The sequence below is a fragment of the Carettochelys insculpta genome, chromosome 7 (assembly GCF_033958435.1).
Source record: "Carettochelys insculpta isolate YL-2023 chromosome 7, ASM3395843v1, whole genome shotgun sequence".
NCBI classification, from domain to species: Eukaryota; Metazoa; Chordata; order Testudines; family Carettochelyidae; genus Carettochelys; species Carettochelys insculpta.
Window position 1 is genome coordinate 43,223,658 of NC_134143.1, and position 16,475 is coordinate 43,240,132.

The window sequence follows — 16,475 nt, forward strand, 5'->3', positions numbered from 1 at the left end:
CTCTCAGCCCAGCAGCCAGGCAGGAAAGCGGCAGCGGGGCCCCTCCTGGATGGAGGCTGAGCTTCGGGACCTGCTGGGGCTCTGGAGCGAGGAGGAGGTACTCCAGGTAATGGGGAGCAAGAGGCGGAACGCGGATGCGTTCGCTCGGCTGGCCGAGGGCCTGGCCGCCCGGGGTCACCCTGCCCGCACTCCAGATCATGTCCGGAGTAAAGTCATGGAGCTGCAGCAGGGTTACGCCCGGGCCTGGGATGTGGCCGGCCGATCTGGGGCCGCCCCCGTCACTTGCCCCTTTTACAGGGAGCTCAGGGACATCCTGGGCCCCCGGCAGACCTCCTCCCCTCCGGCCACTCTTGACACCTCGGCCGAGGAGCCCTAGCAGGCCCCAGAGGTGGAGTCCGCCCCGGAGGCAAGCCCTGCACCCCGGGGGCCCCCCCCAGGAGCCCACCCCCGGGGCACCAGAGGAGGAGCAGGAGGAGGAGAGGGACTCCTCCTCGAGTGACGCCAGCCTCCAGATCATCCTCCCATCCAGGAGCTCCAGCCGGGTGTCCGCCCCACGGGTGTCCCCCGACCGTGGGAGTGGACCATCAGGTATGTACCCCCCCGGTGCACACCCTTGGGGTTGAGGGGCGGGGGTAATAGATATGACCAGGGCCCTCCACATGCCCAGATGACCATGGCGCCAAGGACAGCAGTGGCATGTCCCTCAGAAGAGTGCATCAGCCCCTGCCCCCCAGCATGACAGTGCCATGCCCCATCGCCGGGGCTGGGCGGAGTGGAACCTCTAGGGTCCCCCGGGGGGAGGGGGTGGGACACCCAGCAGCAGCAGCATGTGATGGAGTCGGGGGAGTGCAAATGCGAGACTCAGGCTATATATGAGAAACAAGCTGAATAGCTCCCAGTGGCTAGGGATGATCCTGGGGCTACAACTGGCAGGTAACACCTCTGCCCTGAACAAAGAGGAGGGAGGAGCCAAGCTGGGTTTGAATCGGGGGCGGCAGTTAGAGGCTAGGGGAAGGGAGAGCTAGAAGGCAGCCAGCCTGAGGAGGGGGAAAGCTACACCCCAGAGGGGCACCCCTCGGGGTCTTCTCCCCAGGACGGGTTGGAAGGACTGTCTCTGACTGCTGTACTGTCGCTTCTGTGAGAAACTGGGCATCTGTTGCCTAATAAACCTCCTGTCGTACCTGCTGAGTGAGAGTCACTCCTGCCAGCGGACGGGGTGCAGTGCAGGGGGACCCCAGAACCCCATCACAGCAGCATCTCCCGGGGACGGGGATGGGGAACCTGCAGCAGAGGGGTGGGGGGACAAGGGCCACGGCTCGGGGCCCACACTAATGGCTGTCTCCACTCTTCTTCCCCCCTTCCTGTGTTCCACAGCTGCACCATTGGAAGGACCGGAGAGCACCGGCGAGGCGTCAGTGGTCCCAGACAGCCCTCCGGAGCCATCACTTCAGGCCAGCCCCTCGGCGGAGGACCGACCAGCCCCACGGCGGGAAAGACGGCGGACCCAGCACCAGCAGCCGACGGCGATGGACCCCCAGCTGCTGGCCCTCCACTGTCGGCAGCTGGAGGTCGCTGAGCAGCGGCTGCGGGTGGAGGAACGCCGCCTCCAGCTGCAGGCGCGGGCGCTGGCCTGGCGCCAGGAGGCATGGGGGGCCTACATACGGACCCTCCAACTGCATCGCGGACTCCCTGGCCCCCCAGCCCGCGCCGGCTGCCACAGCGCCCGCCCTGCCTGCTCCACCCGCTGCTCCAGCCGCTGCGCCGTCCGCCGCCACCCGCCACCGAGGGCCATACCGCCGAGGGGGACCTGGGGCCAGCTGACACTCGCCGGCCGTATCTCCCGGTCCGCCCGGCCCCCAGCCAGCCCCGGCCAGGGCTGCGGCCGAGGCGGGGATCCCAGCCGCCCACTCCCAGCACTGGACTTCAGGGGCGTGGGGCCCAGGATGTGGCTCCCCCCGCTTCGTATATATTCCCCCCAGCTTTAAGTTAGTTTGTGATAAATAGTTTGTATATTTGACCCCTGTTACAATGCTGATCCTTCCCCGCCCCATGTAAATAGTTCTCCCCTTCCTTGTCTTCCCCTTTCATGTAATCCCTATTTTTATAATATATATATATTTATCAGTTAGATTTTCCCTGTACATAGTTAGTTAGTCTTGTTGATAATAATAATAATAATAATAAGAGTTCTAAAGATGTTTGATTTGACAAACAACTGTCTGCTTTTATTTTTACAAGAAAAGTGGGGGGGGTGCTCTTGGGTGCTCTGTGGTGTGGGCGTAGGAGCAGGGAGTGTTGTGGAGGATGGGGGAGGGCAGTGGGGGGCCTGCCAGCATTCACCCCGCGGCTTCATCGAACTGGGCCCGCAGGGCCTCCCGGACCCGGGTCCCTTCGGGGTCCACCTGGCGACTGGGGGCAGCGGGTGGCTGCACATCGGCCCTGCCAGCCTCCACAGCCCAGCCCTGAAAGAAGGCCTCCCCCTTGCTCTCCACGAGTTTGTGTAGGGCGCTGCACGCGCTCACACTCTGGGGGATGTTGGAGGGGCCCACATCAAGGCGGGTGAGGAGACACCTCCAGCGCCCTTTGAGGCGGCCAAATGTGCGCTCCACCACCTGGCGCACGTGGTTCAGGCGCATGTTGACGCGTTCCTGGCTGGCAGACAGATGGCCCATGTACGGGTGCATGAGCCAGGACCGGAGGGGGTATGCCGCATCTGCGATGACGCAGAGGGGCATGGTGGTGTCCCCCACAGGGATCTCCCGCTGGGGAATGTGGGTTCCCGCCTCCAGCCGGCGGCACAGGCCCGAGTTCCGGAATACCCAGGCATTGTGGGTGCTGCCAGGCCAGCCCACATAAATGTCCAGGAAATGGCCCCGGCTGTACACCAAGGCCTGGAGGACCACTGAGTGGTAGCCCTTCCTGTTTATGTAGCGTCCTCCACTGAGTTCCGGGGTGCGGATGGGGATGTGAGTCCCATCCAGAGCCCCGAAGCAGTTGGGGAAGCCCAGGGTGGCAAAGCCCGCGATGGCGGCATCCGGGTCCCCAAGCCTCACGAGCCTGTGGAGGAGCAGGGCGTTGATGGCGCAGATGACCTGCAGAGGAAGCACATGGGAGAGCACCAATGAGGGGTGTGCAGGGTGTGTGTGGCTCTCCCCTGCCAGGGCCCCCCTCCCCTCCCCTCTCCTCCCGTGGGTCCTCTTAAGTCCATGAGGACAGCCCCGACGGTGGCCTTGCCGACGCCAAACTGCTGGTCCACGGATCGGTAGCTGTCTGGAGTGGCCAGCTTCCAGACAGCGATGCCGACCCGTTTCTCGACGCTGAGGGCACGCCGCATGGTGGTGTCCTGGTGCCTCAGTGCAGGGGTGAGCCACTGGCATAGCTCCAGAAATGTCTGCTGGCTCATGCGAAAGTTCTGGAGCCAGCGGTCGTCGTCCCACTCTCTGAGCACCAGCCGCTCCCTCCAGTCGGTGCTCGTGGGGTAGCTCCACAGCCAGCGGCGTGTGCGGCAGGGGGGAAGGCGGGGTGCTGCAGGGTTGGGGGTTGAGTCCTCCTCCCCTGTGGGCAGCTCCTCCTCTGTGGTAAGGAGGTGCTCAGCTGCCTCCTGCATGGCATCGAGCAGGGCGAGCACTGCTCCTGCAGGGGCGGCTGGGTGGACCTCTGGCAGCTGCTGCTGCTGCTGGGGGTCCATGACTGCATCGCTCGAGGTGTGCGTGCCTATGGCTCTGCAGACCGCGTGCTGTGCAGGCTGAGTGTGTCTGGGAGGGGCCCTTTAAGGGAGCGGCTAGCTGTTGCCTCGGAAGCGCTAGTCCACCCTGTGACCCTGTCTGCAGCTGTTCCTGGTACCCTTATTTCGATGTGTGCTACTTTGGCGTGTAGACATTCCCTCGCAACGCCTATTTCGATGTGGTGCTGCTCAACGTCGACGTTCAACGTTGACGTTGCCAGCCCTGGAGGACGTGTAGATTGTGTCGCTATGTCGAAATAAGCTACTTCGATGTACCGTGCACGTGTAGATGTAGCCCATGTGTTCTCACCTCCTTCCAGTGGTGGCCATGTCCAGACAATGTTCTAATTGAGGTGCCATTCTGTCAACTGCCCCCTTCTATTACCCTTGCTACAGATGCCTCTCTTATGGAATGGGGGGCCCATTTGGGTTTGCTTACAGTCCAGGGCAAGAGGCCCTTCATCAAATGAGCGCTCCACATAAATCTACTGGAGCTCAGGGCAATCCACTATGCTTGCCAATATTTGTGATGACAACTCACATGCAGGAAGGTCAGTATCCTCACAGACAACACCACCTGCATGTATTACATCCACCAGCAGAGTGGGGTGCAGTCTCTATCCCTGTGTGTGCACATATGCAAGGCAGCAATGTGGTCTTCAAGCAGCACCATTTGCACAGCACTATGCTCTTTTGTCTTCGATTGCATCCTCCGTTCAAGTGGGTCAAGCAGTTCTGTCAACTGTGATTGTTATTGGGCTCCAAACACACCTCCAACAAGTGACTATGCTTTATAGTCACCCCAAGTGGAGCACCCATCAGGGTCACTACTCGAAGAAGAAGAAGTTATTCACCCTGTGCAGTAACAACAATTCTTTGTGATGTGTGTCTCCATGGGTGCTCCATTTCCCTTCCCCCTTCCTCTGCTTTGGAGCATCCTGCTCTATTTGCTAGGGTAGAGAGGGAATGGAGTGGGAAACCATGGCTAACAAAGAAACTCCAAGCTGTGGCACAAGGACACAGTGACACCCAAAGTGGAGCACCCACAGGGACACATATTTTGAAGAACTACATTAGAAGAACTATACCAGGGCCTTGAGCAAGAACTAGACACTGTATTTATTGGAGGTGGTAGGGGATAGTGTGTTTGCTGAGTCACTGGAGACCAGCTGAAAGAATCATCTGCTGGAGAGGCACTTGCAAGAGACAGATGCCACCCCATTGTAAGACTAGAAAGAAAAGTAGGCTCACATCTGACCAGAAGAGGATTCAGTGGCACCCAGCACCCCCCTACTCCACTAGAGAAATTATTCCAGCACCTCTGGAAGTCTTATTGTATTTCTCAAGAGGGGAGTAATTGATGAAAAATCTAGATCCTGATGTGACCGAAAATCAGCATGTTGTGCAAAAGGGTCTTGAGGGTAAGAAAATTGTTTTAGCCAAAGGAATGTAGCTTGCTAAAGTTATATTTAGTCTCAGAAATGTGTTATGCTTTTGTTTAATTTGTAATCATATCTGTTTCTACTACTGTTACTCAGTATCACTTTGAGTCTCTCTTTAACTTTGTTTTATCACCTGTAGTTCTCAGTGCTATAATATTAAGCAAAGTGTGAATTCTTGGTTGAATCAAATAAGTTGGTGTGTAGTGTGTCTCTTTGGAGGCAGTAGACTTGTTAATTACTGAGAGTGTCCAGTAACTGGTACTGCATATTACAGGGGAATGCACTTCAAGGTGGCTCATGAACTTTCGTGCCCAGTCAAGGCAAATAAGGGACTGGCAGAGTCCTGAGGTTCTTTCTGTAGAGACAAGAATCTGTTACTCAGTGTAACACTGGCAAGTCTCTCTCTTGCTATGGTAAGGGGCCATAAAGGTAACCCACAATCCTGGGCACACTGTGAGTGTCACACAGTGGCTTTGCCATTTTCATTTCACATTTTTGTGACTGTGCTAGTGAGCAATGGTTCCAAGGAAGGAGATACCCTCTGACTCAAGAACTAATAAAGGAGATCTAAGAAGGACTGTGAATAGACATGATTTTTCAGAATTCCCTCCCAGTCAGTCCCTTACTCCAGCAGATCACAAACCGCCTGTTGATGCTGATCAGAAATTTTTGCTAGATCTCATAAAGAACCGTCCATATTCCCAGAAGATCTGAGTAATGAGAGGCTCTCATCCTTTGGGCTCCAAATTAAGAAAGCATCCTGATTCAGAAAAGCACTTACGTACATACTTCTGTTTGAAAGGAAACTTGGGGTGCTGGTATGAAGGACACTTGTCACTTAAGTGTGGAAGATGTGTAAAGTAAGATGGGTAGGCCTTTAACAACAAATGGCAGGGTTGAAGGATATGTTCTTGGGTTCATTTTTTCTGAAGAGCTCAGCTTTCAAAAGCTTGGGAAAAACTGGACTAGATGGAACTTTAATTACACAGATTTATTTTTTTCCAACAACTTTTAATTTACAGATGTACCTTTTCTTCTGGATGAAAATGAAACCGAAGAAGTGTGTCTTTTGACATCAGGAAAACTAATTTATTCCTTATCCTGGGCAGTCAATGAGGAAGGAATTCCATTAGCTCCTTTATCTCAGAAAGTAATCCCTGCTTGTTGCAGGTAATAATTAAGCTAATTAAAGCTAAACTTGTCATAGGTTTTGCTATATAGCATCTCATGTTTAACTACATTGGAAAAGTTATGCTATAATTATCACTTGCTTTATGACAAGGTTTTCTGTAACATGCTGACTTACTGTAGATGATAGTTAACCTGTTTTCTTCATATTTCTTGGGTGTCTCCATCTTTGTTTGTTTTGCAATCAAAGTTTAGGCGACATCTACAGTACAATTGAAAGTCAACTTAAGCTATGCAATCCCAGCTATGTGAATCATGTAACTGGAGTCAACATACCTTAAGTCGAGTTACTGCAGGAAATCAGCAGGAGAAACTCTTCTGTTGACTTCCTTTTCTCTTCTTGTCTGGGGTGGAGTAACAGGGTCAATGGGAGAACAATTTTTAGTTGATTTGGTGGGTCTTAACTAAACTCACTAAATCACCTTCAGTGAATCAATCTCAGAGCATTGATCCAGACTGTAGTGCGTGTGTAGTCTCTGAGTAAGACTGAGCCTAATGATGTAATGATGTCTGTGAGAACTGGAAGTGTTTGCAATAGTATTGTGTGTATGGTATATAAGAGGAAATGTATGACAAAGTAGGTGAAAGGCTTGTATTCATTTCTAGGGTGCCAAGAAATATAAATGCAGAAATAGCTACTGGACTCCTGTGGTTCACTGACACACAGAAATTTACTGAATGGGCCAAAGAAGTCAAGATTGATCCTAACGACCCTGAGTATTCAGACTTGATGCAATTCATTTTGGTAATGTTAGTAGAGTTCAGTATTAGGAATTTGTAATAACTTTTCTTTGAGTGCTGTCCCCAGGGGTGCTCCATGGTAGGTGTTGGGCTTGCTCAGCACCACAGCACAGATACTTCTCTGAGCAGCAGCCAGTGGGGCTACACATGTGCGATCGCAGCTCACACTGTTTGCACCACTAGGGATCACATGTGCAGCTCTGCTCTCTGCTCAGTACCTTCATAGCCACCCTCAGCTGCAGGTGAAGCTTGGCTTTCTCCTCTCTCCTCAGACCTATAGAGGCAATATATAGTGTGCAGTTACTAGTTCCTTGTTTCTAAAACCATAGTTCTTTCTTTATAGCATAGTTGTTTGTGTTACATACTTAAAAAAAACAAAAAGAATGAGAAAGGAGCTTCTTTCTTTCTTGTCAGCTTCAACATTCATTGTACATAGTCTGCTGATGTGGCCTATTACAAAAAAAAAGTAAAATAGAAGAATAAGACAATAAGAAACACACAGACATGTCAGTAACACTGGACTTTAAAAAATGCTGTACGTGCTCTGATCCTGTGCCTGCCTCAGACAGACGCTCAGAATGTATTCGTTGCCTCAGAGAGCCTCACGTTCCTCAGAAATGCTCTCATTGTAAGAGCTTAACTGCGAGAGCTAGAAAGGACAGGGAGCTGCAGCTGAAAAGTCTCCTTTTTGATAAAACTCTTGAGCCACTGCCAGTCCTGCAGTTTAAACTGGACAATGTCCCTTCTGTCAGGGTCGCCGTCTCTTCCTCACTGGGGACTAAGGCATATAGTAAGCCTTCCCCATTTTACTCCCTACCCAGGGTGAGCAAGGGAGATAAACTGGGCACATTGGGCATACAAAAGCCCAAGCCTGCCTCTGAGTCTAAACTTAAAATCTGTGCCTCAGTGAAAGTGGCTTCAACCCCTGCAGCACCATCAATGCCAGAAGGGGCTAAGCGTCCATCGCTGGTGCTGGCAGACCAAGTGATGGCTGCCATGCCGAGTGCACAACCAGCACTGGCTGAAACAGAGCCAGTGCTGGGAGAACATACAGTGCCACGCTCTCTCCCAGCACTGTAGGAGCAACATCAAACCCAGGTGCCACACCACGTCTGACAAGCAGCACTCCAGAAAGCCAGGGCAAAAATGAACAGAGTTCCCTTGGGGAACCATAGCCCCTGTTCTTTAACTAGATCACCACAGGGGCACCAGGCACCATCCCCCAGTCCACCTTACCACCACAGAGATACTGTGAGTGGCTATCATCCTTATTACAAGGCACCGAGATATTATCAATCACCTTGCTCCCATTACTCTGCAGTGTACAGAGATCGCTCACCCAGAGTAGTCAGTCAATTTCCAGAAGTCCTCAGATCACCACGCTTTTCTAGGACTAATTGATATTATGACTGTAGAAGTGCCTTTTCCTCACAACACTCATTCCCGAGTGCAATTCACGCATTGTGTTATTACTCAGATCATCATCATCATCACTATCCACATGAGCCTTCCTACTCTAGACCTCGATCACATCAATCACTTTGTCACTACAGAAGCCCCATTAGGACACCCTCTGCTGTGCCACAACACCAACCATCTCCTATCTTGTCTGTCTTCTCACACAATGGAAAAGACATAGAAATGCGTGATATCTACCTGCCAGATGATCCGAGTCACCCCTTCCTCCTGACTCACCAATGGCTCAATCTGTGATGTCTTGCGGAGAAGCCCTTTCACCCATACACCATTCTTCTCCTGGTCACCTGAAACAACTCCAGGATCTGTTTAAGAGAGTGGCAGTCAGCCAGGAGATTAATTTAACAGAAATACCAGAGAAGTAACATAAGCTTCTAAAAAGTTTACAACCACCTACAATGGCCAGAATAGCCCTCCCTTGATGAGGCTATAATGGAGGCAGAAGGTGAAGTCTGGCAAAATCCTGCCATGGCTACATCCACCGGTCAATGGGCTGAGAGAAAATATTTTGTCCCAGCAAAGGGCATGGATTTTCTATTTTTAACCACAGAGCAAAATCATCAATGTATAAAAATACCTCTGCTGACAAGAAGCATAAATTCCTGGAGATATTTGGTAGAAAGATCTATTCATCTTCTACACTTCAAATATGCATAGCTAATTATTCAGCGCTTTTAGCCCATCATGATTTCAACAATTAGTCTAAATTCTCTCAATTAATTTCTCATCTCCCCGAAGACAAGAGACCTACCCTAAAATTTATGATTCAGGAAGACCACACTGCAGCAAAAACAGCACTGCAGATGGCATTAGACTTAGCTGATACTGCAGCCAGAGCCAGAGCCACAGCCATTGCTATGAGAAGATCCTCATGGCTGCAGGCAGCAGGTGTTTTGAAAAAACTCCAGGCTAAGGTGGAAGATTTACCGTTTGATAAACTCAAGCTCTGCAACAAACACAGACGAGGTCTTTCATTCCAGCGAGGCCACATGAACCACTTTGTGCACTTTGGGAATGTACACTCTTCTGTTGCATAAAAGGAGATACACCCCATATCACAGGTTCAAGGACCAATCATTCACAAGACAGTCCTATAAATCATATCAATACCATACTAATAGACACAAAATCAGAGGAGCAAGGCCCCAAATAACCACTCAGCACCTCCACTGGCCCAAAACAGCAGGTTTGAAGTTTTGGTTGAGGGCTTGTCAAACCTCCCACACTCTCCAGTGCACAATTATAAAATATTCCACCACTACCTACATCATTTTTACCATCAGTGGACGCTGATAACCACAGACAGATGAGTGTTAGACATCCGTTGCCCAGGGATATACTATCCCTCTACTCTCCGTCCCTCCAACAACCCCCACTTACCCTTCCTCCTTCAGGGACCCTTCCAATAAGAACTTACTATGGCTTGAAGCACCACACCTCCTACAAATTGAAGCCATAGAAGAAGTTCCAAAACAACATAAAGGAAAAGGATTTTACTCAAACTACTTCCTAACGGAAAAGAAAATGGGGTTGGAGGCCCATCCTCGATTTACAGTGGCTGAACAAATATATTCACAAATAGTGCTTCAAAATGACCACGCTATCTTTTATAATCCTTGCAGTGGATGAGGGGGACTGGCTTGCAGTCTTCAGCTTTCAGAATACTTATTTCTATGTCATGGTTCACCCGGCTCACAGATGCCTTTTGTGCTTTGCCCTCGAACCACAACACTATCAATACAAAGTCCTTTCCTTTGGATTTTCAACTGTTCCCAGGGTATTCACTGAAGTCCTTGCACCACTAACTGTGCACCTCAGAGGGGAAGGCATTACCATATTCCCATATCTCAACAATTGTGTCCTTCAGGGGCTGTCACAGGACATTATAAGAGCCATGGTACAATCCACAAGACAGTTCCTACAATCTCTTGGTTTCTTCATCAACACCACCAAATCAATCCTGGAGCCTGCTGCATACATCGACTTCAAAGGAGCTTGGACTCAACTCCACAACTGCTGAAGCTTATCTCCCTACACAATGCCATGAGTCTATAAAGAGCCTTTATATCACAACTTTCCATAGTTCCGTAAACAGTGGGGAGGCTGAATGAGCCCTGCCTGAAATACAAGTCTGATGCCTTTCCCGTATCTAGTCACCGTTCATTAACCACAACATGAATTAAAAGGTGAACAAACAATAAAGAATTTATTTAACCACAAACAAGAATAATGAACTGATTATTGAGGTTCTGGTCATCACTCTGTGTCAGACTATGTACTCCCCTCCTCCCCACTCCCTAATGTAGTCCTGAAGACTGAGGGAAGATCAGGTAAGTCTGGTAGTTGCAGCGGAGAGGAACAAGGGTGGCAGTCAGGGACAGCACGGCACTTGAAACTGGAAAAGGTGTGTCTGCTTGTCTCGTCTTTCTTCTGTTGTTCTTCTCTTGAAGTGACGTCCAGCTTTGGGAAATGCCTAGGAGAAAATGGCAAGCATGCATGCGTGTATGAGTGACTATTCCCTCACCACTCTTTAACTAAAATCAGATAAGGATTACACTGGCCTACAAGACCTGACATGGTATAACTGCTGCCCTAGCCACCAGGGTACACCTGGCTTATGAAGCCTGACAGTATACTAGTGTTGTCCTAGCCACCAGAGGCCTCCTGTAGATCTCCTGGGAGAGACTGTCACCACCAGTGCTGACAGGAGACACTAGAGAAAGACAGCCCTGAGGTGATTGCTCCACCCCTTTTATAGGCTCTTGTCTCTGGGCAGATTCTAGTCAGGCGACCCAGCCCTTTCCCGCCTTTAGTTTTCATGCCTTTTTCTGATGGTGGGGGAATGACTCTGCATCAGCAGCCACCTTTCAGAATGGAACCTAATATGGCATCCATATTGAAAGTGAAAACCAAGATGGAACCCCCTTAAACCAGAATCGATATTGAAAATTAAATGAAAACTAGTTAATATCATATTCCAAATTTACCTCAACATATCCCCTCTTTGGAAACATGATACAAGGTACTGTAGTTGCCACATTAATTTATAAGAAAGAATGTGGTATTACATTTTGACATGAATTAATAATCCTGCTAATCTTTCATGCTGGGCCATGGAGCTTGCACTTAGTGCACTTGCATTTCCTAATCCGGTACTCGTCCCTTCTAAAACTTTGGATGCCGTATGTCTTTTTTGTGTGGCTGAAGTGGGTATCGCATCTCTTAACCACAAGTCCCAGCCCCTCGAGAGTGGGTCAATGAGGGGGCCACATCTGAGCTGGATTTTTTCAATTGAATCAAGTAGGTCCAAAGTGGCCTTCCATAGGGTGTATTGTGCATGTGTTATCATCATGCACTTAAGATTTTATTTTACCACTGTGGGGCTAATGTGGCTGACATAGGGTTTAGGTATCACTAAAGCTTGCATACTTAGTTTAGAGCCAAAAACTCCTATTAGGGTCTATATTCCAGAATCGTTAACATTTAATGACATGGTCATCCATCCCGCACAGCTGGTCTTATTAATAGAAGGTACCCTTTTGGGACAAAGACCATTTACACTTCCGGAAGCATTGCACCATTGAAAGGAGTTAATTGTACAATTAAGACTAACAAAGAAATCTCGTGAGGGGGAACGTATCCTCATCTTCTGAACTGGGGTATAAAACTGTCCATTGGAAGGAACTGTGACATTTGTAACTCCCTCTTTCATGTGGTATTTTAGGTTAGATGTAATGCATGAACATTTTAGTGGACTTTAGTTACCGAGCCTCCAGCACAACCAATTATTTTTGGATTCCAGAGTTTCCAACTACAAATTTCTGAAATTTTAGAGACTTTTCCCAGTGGGAGAATATCCCAAGTCCACATTTCCAAGTTATAAGCCAAAACTGTACCTGCTCGATTGCCTTGTTCTTCTTTCCATTGAAGAACACGGTTTCCCAGGCTCACATAAACAAAATGGAAACAGGGCCTTCCGTGTCCTCATCCCTGGGTCTGAGGAACATATTCCACTTACTCAATTCACCTGATGGTAAACCTCTTTATTCCAGTTTTGGAGTTAGGGTACAGAAATAGCTGTTGCCACTGTTTATAATCAATGCTGTACAAAAAGCAAACAATGACCAACTTTATACAAGGTAATACATTAAATGTGTGTGGCGATTGGTGTTCTGCATGCTCTAGAATAAACACAGATAAAGAAACAGAATCTTCAATTTCTCCTTCACTACTTGAGCTGACTGGAATGGAACCATTTGTGACAGACCTTTTTCCCTTTGCTCCTCATTAACTCTATCTCATAAACAGCTGGGCTGGCTCTGTTGGTAATCCAGACCAGACCCACCCATCCAAGGCTAAAAGTATTGTCCTTTTTGGAGAAGTATTTATATAACACCTTGTCTCCCACATCCCATTCTTTGGACTTGAACGATTCACCTAACCTTTTGTCCTTCACTTTAATATATTTGTTTTTAAATGAACAGCTACCTGGTGCTGAATATCACTGATGTTGTTAATGGTGTTATGAAGCAATAAGTCAATGTGGAACCTAGGTGGGAAATTATCTGGAGGGGCACCTCCCACCCACCAATGCTCAGGTAGCTGCTACCTTTCATTGCTCCTTGGGGGGCAGGGGGTAGCCATGCGATGTTACTGCACATCTCAAATCCATCGATACTAAGGGGAGTTTTCAATCCCAATCCTCCCTCTGGTTATTAAGCACTAGGGTGTTTTTTAGGGTTCGGTTAGTTCGCTCTACTAAACCTGAACTCTGTGAGTGACCAGATGTGTGAAACTTGTGATGGAGTCCTGAGGTTTGGCATAATGACTTCATGACTTCTCCAGTAAAATGAGAGCCTTGATCAGAATCGATCACCTCTGGTAGGCCAAATCTTGAAAATGTTTCTTCTAATAGGACTCCGGCTGTTGCAATTGCTATGTTTGACTTGGTAGGGTATGCTTCTATCCATTTTGTAAAAGCATCCACTACCACCAAACAATATTTATGGCCTCTGGTTGTTGTTGGCAGAGGGCCAATATAGTCAATTTGAATGCTAGACCACGGACCTCCTATAGGCTGATGACAAAGTTGACCTTTTGTCACTCGAGGGTCCAGATGGTTCTCAGCACAAGCCAAGCAATTATTAATGCAATGAGCTACATTTTGAGCCAAATTTGGTCACCGTGCTACCATGGCTTTGCTTTGCATTGTCTTTTCAACACCAAAATGTCCTTGGTTATGTGCCAAAGTATTTAACTCTCTTCTTTGAAAATTGGGAAACAATAAAACGGGAGAAACTTCAAGATTATCTTTTGTGATCACCATAACTAGGTCAGACTTGTCCTTAAAGATTTGGTACTCTCTGTGTGCCCCATTTTGCAGCAATTGTTGAATCTCCTTATCTCTTGTTTGCAAATCCTTTAAAATCAGGTTGGGCTGAGAGCTCCATCGGTTTGGGCCTTACATCTACTATTTTCTTATCAGAAAGAGTCCACAGAGATTCATTTCCCAACAATGCTGCTTTTTTAGCTAATAAATCCACTTGATGGTTCCACGGGAGACTTCTGCCGGATCTTTCCTCTGGGCTTTTACTTTAAGAAAGTACACTTCTCCAGATCAGTGTTCAGCTAGTTCCCACACATGGACTAGACATTTGGTGTACCCTGTGGGTCGTTCATCAGCATATGTCATAGTTCATTCCCGCCAAGTAGGCATCCAATCACATAGAGCTCAAATCACCCAGATAGAATTCAAACAGATGCAAATGTTATTTAGTGGATCTTCACGAGTCATTATAGATAACACAGCTACTAACTCAGCTGCTTGGGCAGACAAAGGTTTCACTGTCCCTTGCAGGATCTTTCCAGAGCTCAGATATAGGCAGTATATCCAGCATGAGGATGGCCATCTTTATAAAAACAACTGCCATCAGTTACCCATACAGGCAGACTAGACTCCTTTACTGATTGGTAGTTGAGTTTTACCTCAAATAGAGATTCCTTAAAGTTAGATCCAGCAGGGGGAAGAGGACAGACGTGATCTTGTCCCTCTGTCAGTAACACAGATGGAAGGAGCGTGGGCGCCGCTGCTGTCTCCTCCCAGTTCCACAGGCATGGGAGCTGGGAGCCCACCCACACAGCTGCCGCCCAGTTCCCAGCTGCCCATGCCTCAGGGGAGCTGGGAGGAGCACAAGCACCAGTGCTGCTTCCTTCCTGGCTCCCCGAAGTATGGGACATCCAGGCAGGTCAGCTGGGGAGGCAGCCCTTGACAGCTGCAGCTGGGGAGCCACCCCCCCAATACTTCCTGTCCTGTATTTGGGATAGGGAGATGTGGTCATCCCAATTAGTCATCACTCAAAAAGTTTTACAATATTCAAACCTTGCTTTTACTTTCCCTAATAGTATGCAAGATCCAAGGAGCAAACTGTGTCAACATATTTTCGTCTTGAACAGCTGCAAGAAGAATTTAACTTTGTTACTGAAGAAGAGATTAAAAAGTGTAAACGTTTCCAGCTGTTGCAGTTTAGGAACTCGGAGCAGTTAGATTTCTGGCATTTTCAGCAAATACCACTGTATGATAGAGAGATACCAGATGCAGTCATTAAGGTATTTAAGATTTCCACTATGAACAGTTTCATGTTATAAATGAGAGGCTTAGTTTAATATTAATCTTTGGGTTTTCATAGTAGTTGAATTCAACTGTCCTCTTCCTATATGATTTCTGTATGCAGCAAGGATGTGTAAACTTTTACATATCATCACGTTTGGCCTAAGAGTCAGATTCCAATGTCCTTATTCATGCTGAATGGTACTTCATTGCTCAAGTAGTCTTTGTAGTGTTCAGTGATGTCAAGTGCTAGTCAGAGTGAGTAGGGATATCAGAATGTAACCTTGAAATTTTGATACCAGAAATTGGTCAACATTGCTTTCAGTCTCTGGAAGACAATTGCTTTGTGTGACCTTAATCCAAGCATACATCCTTCTAGAGCTATGAAGAAAAAATGGGAACAAACAGAGCTACTTCTTGAGGTCCTGTTGCATTACCTATTTCTGTTTGCCCATTGATATTTTTCAAAAATAAAAATATTCAGGAAAGTCTTTTCCTTGTTTGTTTGTTCCCCCTAAATTTTTGGTAGTACATGAATTCTAGGCATTGTTGGCAATTCTCCTGCAATACTACTTCCTATTTTGTTCTGTGGTCCTGTCTTTGATCAACACTATTCTCTGTAGGATGCATATATGAGTATGCCTGACGTAGCTAGAATGCAACATTCAGTGAAGACAGTGGCCCTAAATGGGAACTTTGGAGTAACATTATCAGTCCTACCACAAACATGGTTCTGCCTGCTCTCTTAAAGTAATTTTATGGCTTTATCTTAATGTTCTTCAACTAAACCCCTCAGAAAATTCAGCCAGAGGAAAATTCAGGAGCACCACCTTTCTTCCATCTTGACTCAGATATTCCTTTACTGTCATTCTGTCATCATCTTTGATTCTAAACTCTTCTTCTCATAGGGTGGCAATTCACCTAACACACACTCAACATCTTGGCCTATGTGTGTCAGCTTCACATTGGCAAAATCCTCAATAATTTCATGGTCTAATCTTTTGATTGGCTATTGTCTCCCCAAGATCCAGGTCTCCAAACTGCAAAATATTTTGGCTCATTTTCTCACAATACAAAGAATTATGTTTTCCTCTGAAATTTCTTCACTGGCTCTCTACTTCCCTAGAGTGTTCATTTCAGAATTGCCATACTTATTTTTAAAACCCTCCTGAAATTGTTTCCGACTATCACTGTATTTTTCTTTCTTTTCACACAACCGATGATTCAAGCATTTCGTCCTTCCTTCCTTTTCTCCCTTTGCCCCTGTATAATTTACATCAGTTTCTTTTTTTAGTGT

General features: G+C 47.9%; 1 protein-coding gene across 1 annotated transcript in view; it reads left to right on the forward strand.

Moving 5' to 3' along the window:
* Positions 1–16,475, forward strand: part of CC2D2B (coiled-coil and C2 domain containing 2B) — a 119,559-nt gene that overhangs the window by 60,817 nt on the left and 42,267 nt on the right. The window contains exons 17-19 of the mRNA XM_074999603.1: positions 6,189–6,336; positions 6,961–7,099; positions 14,974–15,177. Of these exons, the coding sequence (XP_074855704.1) occupies positions 6,189–6,336; positions 6,961–7,099; positions 14,974–15,177 (491 nt within the window). The remainder of the gene's footprint in view (positions 1–6,188; positions 6,337–6,960; positions 7,100–14,973; positions 15,178–16,475) is intronic.